Genomic DNA, 8001 nt, shown 5'->3' with positions numbered 1-8001 from the left:
CACACACACACACACACACACACACACACACACACACCATTAAGATAGTCACCTGTCATAAAAGATTCTGGAAATAGCTGCAATGTTGTTGTTTTTTTAAAGTAAACGTTTCTCTATACTAAATAGGCTTTCTCCTCAAAAAATTGGCTTTTTCTGGATAATGTGAAGATAAACTTCTGAATATCATTTACTGTATTATAAACAACTAGTGCCTGAGCCAGTGATGTGTGAGAAACCCCTTTCGAGCCAAGGAAATTATGCTTCTTCCCAAGCAATTTAAAACAGCCAGGACAATGCATGGAAATGAAGGGGGGAAGTGGGGAGAGGAGTGGGAGAAAATGTATTTGATTGTTTAATGCTAGCACACTGCATCTATAAATCTTAATATCGTGGACACATTTTTACCGAATATAAATATGCTGGCAGAAGTTTGAGCAGTTTTATGAAGGAAACACTTTGCCCTGAAAGTTACTGTTTACCAGAACATAAGGCACTGGATGGTGACACTGTTGATCCCGAGTAACAGGACACAGAGGGCACCTGAGGGTATCAACATGTGGGTAATACCTACCTTGGTCGTCAATAGTTGATCATCTTGCGAAGGGCATCATAGCACTTCCATTTGTCTGGGATATAAAAGGGCTCAAAGATGTGAGGAAATGGGGTGTCATATCCACATACTCTAGATATTGGAGCCTCTAGGTTCAAGAAACATTCTTCCTACAGGGAAGGATTAAAATGGGTGACTTTAACATATTTTCTTCACAGAAATAAAACATTTCCACTTGAAATAACTCAAATATTTAAGACCCAATTACATCTATGGATATCAAAATGTCTGGGTGTACTGTTATTTAAAAGCAGGTATGAGTGGCATGTTGGTATGATCCCAACTTTCCCTGAAAGACTTTAGAAAATATGCATGTGCCTGCCTCTGTGGCCACCTCTATCTCTTACCGGCACCAATGAAGGATCATATCAACCATACTTCTGTAAGTATAAATGCCAAGCAAGACAGCACAGCAAGTACTCATAGCACTTAACCCTCCATCTTGACGTTAGTGATGATGTGTGTGCTCTCTTGTTTCCTGTATCTTTGTTTAACTTTATAAGAGGAACGCACTGTTCTGCTAAGTTCACACCTGGGAATCCGTTGTGTCTCAGCCGTGCGGCAGGAATTGGACTGTGGCCATCCTACTCATAACCAGGCTTCTGAAGATGCTGCTGGCTCGTGGCTACCATACCCCCAAGGCCACTGCCTGTCTGGTCTGTGCTGACCTCTCAGGTTAACACCTGAGATGAGGTTACCTCTTTTCACTGTCCTTTCTCAATGGCGCAGACAAATGACAGACAGAACTTCTGCCCTGAGCGCCATGTTTATGAGCTAAGCATGACCCAAGGCAGAAGCCAGTCTCTTTGTATCCCATAAGCTCCGTAAGGGAAGCAGCTAGTTCAAAACCATAAAATCAAAATTTGGTAAAACAGTGTACAAATATTTTTTAGGGAAAACTGTTACATAAGATTTTTAAATTAAATTTGAATAAAGTGTTAAAGATAAACTGATTGAAGATATAACAAAACGACTCCAAAGAAAATCGCATTAATTTTTTAATATTGCCTACTATCTGAAACAAAACCCTTGAATTTAAGTGCAACTATTTCCATACTGTCTTGCTTCCCAAGGATTAGGTCAAGTCTAAATATTCTAATCCACAATCTTTCGAAATTATCACTGAATGAATATTTTATACTAAGAGATCATGATATGGTATTCAATCTGTCTCCATAGGGAAAACTATTTTCATCAGTACAAGTGTAATAGGAACAGAAAAGCCAAGCTGATCAGATAAGTAAACTTCAGAAAGCCAAATGGACTTGGATAGGCCTCTCCTTGGTCCCATTAATCACAATGACTTAAAGAATCAAATGCCAAACCAGTGTTACATTTCCCAGCAACAGAAATCTCCAAGAACAACCACAGAACTCCATTATACAAGTGTACAGAGCCATGTACAAGTTCTCCCTCTAACAACCAAACTGGATGACAGACAGGGTGGAGAGTCTTCCACTGTCTTCAAAGCAACAGGAAATTTCAGAGAGGTTTAAATTGTCAATCTGGATAAACTCAGTTGTATGTTAGAGGACTCCGGCTGTCTTCCCTTCTTCCTTGAATACCACTTTCTTTGTAAGCAAATTAGCTGTGGACACAGTAGTGTACAGAAAATGAAGACAAACCATTTCACTAAGTGACTTTGATTTTACCCATGCAACCACTGTCTTGGAAAGCCAATCTACCTCATTATCCTCAGTCTCTTTATTGTAGACAACAGCCCACTTGATCACTGTCAAACAGCTCTGCTCCTAACTCAAGGATGTGAGCTTTGCTTTTGCCCAGCAGAGAAAAAAAAACCATCTACCACCCAGACACACTTGAACTAGAAATGGCATCACCCTCTGAGGTTAGCACAGCAAAAAGGGCAAGGGTTTCAGTTTATACTTTTAAAGATTTATTTCAGGCTTTATGAGACAACACGGATTCTGTCATCAAGTAACAATGAAAAAAAAAGTTTTGTCTGAATAAAAGCCCTCATTTTAGGTTACAGAAATTGATGGTTTTGTGTGTAGCCTTTTCTCCCCTCAGAAGCCAAGACTGAAAATTAAATAGGATAGAATTAAAAGATTATATGCACAAAAATGTCTTCTACAAATCAGGGTGAGAATTCAAGGGCAGTGAACAGAAGACCATGGATGGAGCTTTCAGTGTAATTAGCACACATACACCAGAGAGGTGATCTGATTTGAAATTCTAACTTTTTGCTAAATCAAAGACATTAACCAAGAACCATTTGTTATTTCTCCCACGGACATCAAGTGAAACATATTGTAAAGCAACTGGAAATCAGACTTCTGGATCAACCAAGCAGGCTGTGCTCAAAGAAAGGGTTTATATGCAAATTATCCACACCTCTACACTCTTTTAAACTCCACCCAAATAGCACAGCCTTGTTCAACCATAAGGAAGCCATATACACATATCAGCAGATAGACAGATAGACGGACATATGCATGCTCACACATACGCACTTTGGAAAAGAAGTGCCTGAGTCTCATTCTGTATATTCAGATGTACAGACTAATACATGAAATTAATCCTTCAAAACATCTCTCTCCATTATACTTGCATGACAGATACCACTATGTGTGCTGAACTGTCAGGACAATCTAAACTAAGTATATCTATCTGTTCTTTTGGCTGCCTAAGTACAATCATATGTTTTGCTTTATTTTACTTATCTTGGTTTCTGTTTTGTTTTGTTTGTTTTGTTTGAGACAGGGTCTCACTGGACAGCCTTGTACTCACTATATAGACCAGGCTAACTTGGAACGTCTGGCAGTCCTACTACCTCAGCTCCCTCCTCCCCAACCCCACAAGTGCTGAGATTAGAAGGATGAGACACAGACCCAGCTTAAGCACATTCAGATTTAAAAATTATATTTGCTGACACTTAGTTCAGAAATAGCAAGTGCATAGAACAAGGAATTAAATAATGGTCTAGCCTCCAGAGCTGTATAGAAGGTTTTATGTAGTGTCTTGGGAAGAGAGCTGGGGCCGTGGACTGGCTGCATCCAGCTCTGATGTGATGCAGCTTGATCAAGGCATTGCGGGGTTCAGTAAACAATCCCCACAGGAGTCGAGAGGCTTTCCTTCAGACACTTGGGGTCCGGAGAAAAGGATGAACATGAACTCTGATGTCCTTACAGTGACAGCTGCATACTGATTGCTCATGGTAAGTCACAGTCCCTCCAGAAAGCCCTTGTGAAACTCCAAAATGCATGTGCATTTGCTTCTGAAGGTGCTTTTGCAACTGTGAGGTCCCCCCCCTAAAATATGATAATAATATTCACATAGTGCCAGGTTTGGTGCTCAGTGAGTTATGTGTTTTATCTCATTTTTATTTCATTTCGTAAGTGAAGAGACAGACTTTGACAATTGTCCGAGGTCAAAAACTGATGTGCATGGACAAGGAAGATCCATCCAAGTGTCCCTATGGTCTCAGTCTCTTCCTCAAATTCAGACTTATCACTTTTAAATTTTTATTAGAAGTGTATGGCATGGTAGGGCGTGGGGAAGATGACATGGAAGGCACAGCCTGGGTTATCACAGTTTTATAAAAGAGCACTGAGCAGTGCAGGGGGTTAGGAGCAGGCTTGGAAACCTCTTCCACATCCTAAGAAGTGAAGAAGCCATGTAACACGCGAAGGAAGACGAAAGCAGGCTGTGCATGAAGGTAACACACAAGGGCAGAAACAGATGTCCCAGGACCAGGAGCCTCCGAGCTATGCTAAGAGATCTGTGCAGGCACAGTCCCAGTTGTTTATGGAGTAGCCATCTGACTGCTCTGTGCACCACGGCCAGCAAGGGAGGCATAGTATAGAATAATTCCAAATCACTAAAACCACGGATGCAGGCAAAACACATCTTCATTTGCCTGATTTTTATAATATAAAAGTCACTTCAATTTCCTTGTTATGCTTTTGGAAAGCAAAGGCCGTGAGAGCAGAAGAGACAGAGATTTTTTTTTTTTATGCAGTGAAAATAAAAATAATTATAAATGCATGGAATCGGACCCCTTACAGTTAAAGATAAGTGAAATAGTATTGAGATCTTAGCTATCCTGCATTTAAGTCTGTTTCACTAGATGTGACTTCAATTGCTTGCGTGTGTCCCTTAGAGGACACAGAGAAAACTTTCTTAGTTCCTAGGTCAGTGGCACGTGGACATGGAGGCATGGGAAGCAGACTAGGGTGAGATGAGGTCATGAAGGTGCCCATCGCAGCCCCTGTGAGAACAGCAGTGGCTTTAGAAAAAGAGATTGAACGCAGCCTCCAGAAACAAGAGCCACTTTATCTATTCTCTATCAATTAATCAGTTTCAGATGTTTTGTCACAGAAATAGGAAATAGTCAAGAGAGTAAAATATACTGATATTAATATATATGTTATATGTGTATATATACATATATTATACATTACATATAATATATATTTGTATAATTGCATGTCAGGGCTTTCATGGAATCCCTCAAGACCTGAGAAATGCATATCATCATTTTGCCCCATTAAAAAAAAAATCAAGTTCAACAGCCGTAATCTCCCTGCCTCAGTGTGACAGTGCGACTATGTCTCCATCCCCAAGTTGATTAGCTCACCATTCCAGAACACCATGGCTCCAGTAGCCCCCACCAAATCTTTATGCTGTTTTTATAGTAAGGTTGCATAATATAATTGGCACAGCATGGACTCTGGAATTGTATCTGAGGAGAATCTTTACCCTGGTACGATTTAATCTCTCCAAGTCTCCATATGCAACAACAAAATTGAAATCGTGATTTCAATTATGTCGTTTTCTACCAAGCTGTAGCTTTTGTCTAGTTACCTCTTTAGACACATAGCAACATACAATAAATTACTGGTTCTCATGCCTGACACGTCAGAATGTTTAAAAATCTCAGGGTCTTTGTTTTCCTCTGGAGATTTTAAAAGTTAAAGGAATCTCTTATCTACAGCAAAGCAGGTATTTGAAACAGCAGGCCAACTCATTAAAGAAGGATTCAGCTATGCAAACTGTCAAACCTGAGTTACTGCATCCTTAATAGCACGCAGCCCAGCAGTTCCTTACAAAGCCTTAAAACACATAAGAAATCACCCCAAATACATTAGCCACTCCATGAAGGAGGAAGCAATGCAGGACCACTGAGCAGGTTGCACTCAGTCCATAAGGCAAGACAGAGTCTGGTGTTGCCCCCTGGTGGGGAGCACAGGCCCTGGGCTAGGCCCTGGAGCTACTGACAAACGAAAATACAGGGGGACAGGTAAATCAAGACCTCAAGAAATGGTTAAAACATCTAGCATATCAAAAGATTGTCTTTCCCACATGGTGATCCCATGGAAAAGTGACATGTCAATACACAGAAGATCAAGAGCAGAGTCCCCTGGGTTAGAGGATGCCACCAGGACACTATGCTTGGAAAACTGGTCAAGAAGAGCATACAATACCATTCGGTATGTATTTAAAACAACCATTTGGTTTTTTTTTTTTTTTTTTTTAAATTTTATGCTTTACTTCAAGGACATTCCCGGCTCATATTTCTTTCTAAGAGGAATTCTGGAATAATGTGTAGGTCAGTTCTTCTAGTGACAGAAATTTGGATGCAGCCCACTGCGCAAGACACCACGCCACCACGCACTGAAAAGCTGTGAGGTCAAGTTCAAAGTCTGAGTAGAAAGCCATAAGTCTTTCCTATGCTTTTTTATACCTGGCATGCTGGTGCTGACTAGAAAAAAAAAATGCTGAACAATTAATTATTAACTAATCTTTCTGGGTGCTCAATGGTATTTGAGGAAAACAGACACAATAGGAAGAAGACCTCGTAAGTCAAATAGACAAGTGTCCACTATAGGATCTAATAAATCAGGCTTTTGTGTTCTAACAAGGAGAAAAATCCTCAACCTAACTCCAAGATGAAAGAAAGATTTCATTCTAATTGGCTTTGCTAACAAAACAGTCCAGTCCGGACAGCCCTTCCACGGTACCTATGCCCCTGTAACGATATGGACTGTAGATTGCATCATATATGAAGATGGGCGTAGACTCAGTTACAGCTATTAGGAGCAGTGAATAAGGCAGACAGATCAAAGAGTTACCATCCATTTCAAGGAGAATATATTCTGAAACAGCATGATGTGATTTGTTAGTGTACTGGCATTTATACTTATATCCTAATATAATTTAGTTGTCAATAATTTACTGATAAGCAAAACACCAGATTTCCTTCTGTATAGAGATAGTTATCCAGAGGTCATAACTGGAAGCACAAGAGTTAAATACTAAAAACACAAGAAAGACTAAACTAGTTTTCCAAAATGACATGGAGCAGATAGCTTGAAAGTCCAGGAACTGTATATTAATCCCACTTATGTAAGGTTAGACATCACCCTGCTTCCAAATGTTATCACAGAATATTTGTTTTAAATCTGCCATGAAAACTTGCCCACAGTCAAAACATGTGTTTCTGCAAATGAGAAAGAGTGACTCGGATATCTTGAATCACACTTTCTCAACACATGAGTCATGGAGACCTGCAGAGGGCCATGTGCCAGCAACTGCAAATTACTGAACTAGATAAATACAACTTCACCAATGTGTGCAGTTATGTTCACTTAAGCTAATGTTTTAAACACTATGTAGCACGCTTTTAAAACAGAGCTTAGACTGCATGTATATTATTATGTGCCAGTTTCCCCTGGGATTAGATATGTAAGTCATTCTTCAGAAGTCAGAGTTCCCACCCAAGCCCCTAAGTCAACAGGATACCCTCCAAACCTCCATGTCTACTTTGCTGTCTCAATACCATGCACATGGGGTACAGACAACTCACACCAGTATAACTAAACAGGACAGTATAGGAATGATATAATCTTAACCCAGATTTACAAAAAAGCTGAAAATTATTTCTTTTAAGCCAAACTTTCTCAGCAAATTTCAAAGTGTAAAATCACAGACTTAACTAAATTCAAATTTGAGGTCTCTATTATACAACTTCTCGGACACATCTTCAATGTCTGCTGTTAAGACTCCATTTTTTATCCTTGATGCAAATCCCTGGCAAGTTGATAGGAAAAATTTTAACACTTCTTTGAGCTACTTAAAGAATGAACTGAATCCCCAATTAGTGGAGGTTTTTGTTATTTTTTTAAATTTCAAACTCTGAATATATATATTTACTTAAATTCCAACCCTATTTTTAAAATAGAGCTATTTTCTGAAGTTAGAAACAAACACCATTTCTGATATTCCTGGGTTTCCCTGGATACAGCCAAGCTACATAACATCAAGTTGGAGATGACATTAAATAGGCTGAGGGGGTGGGGAGGGAAGAAGGAAGGAAGGAAGGAAGGAAGGAAGGAAGGAAGGAAGGAAGGAAGGAAGGAAGGAAGGAA

At 39.7% G+C, this 8001-nt stretch overlaps 1 protein-coding gene across 1 annotated transcript in view; it reads right to left on the bottom strand.

The window, feature by feature from the left end:
* Nucleotides 1-8001, bottom strand: part of Bckdhb (branched chain keto acid dehydrogenase E1 subunit beta) — a 181461-nt gene that overhangs the window by 1384 nt on the left and 172076 nt on the right. Inside the window, exon 10 of the mRNA XM_021206174.1 lies at nucleotides 572-720. Within this exon, the coding sequence (XP_021061833.1) occupies nucleotides 580-720 (141 nt within the window). The 3' untranslated portion in view covers nucleotides 572-579. The remainder of the gene's footprint in view (nucleotides 1-571; nucleotides 721-8001) is intronic.

This window comes from Mus pahari, chromosome 10, assembly GCF_900095145.1.
Source record: "Mus pahari chromosome 10, PAHARI_EIJ_v1.1, whole genome shotgun sequence".
Lineage (NCBI taxonomy): Eukaryota > Metazoa > Chordata > Mammalia > Rodentia > Muridae > Mus > Mus pahari.
This window is presented reverse-complemented; position numbering and strand designations above follow the sequence as displayed.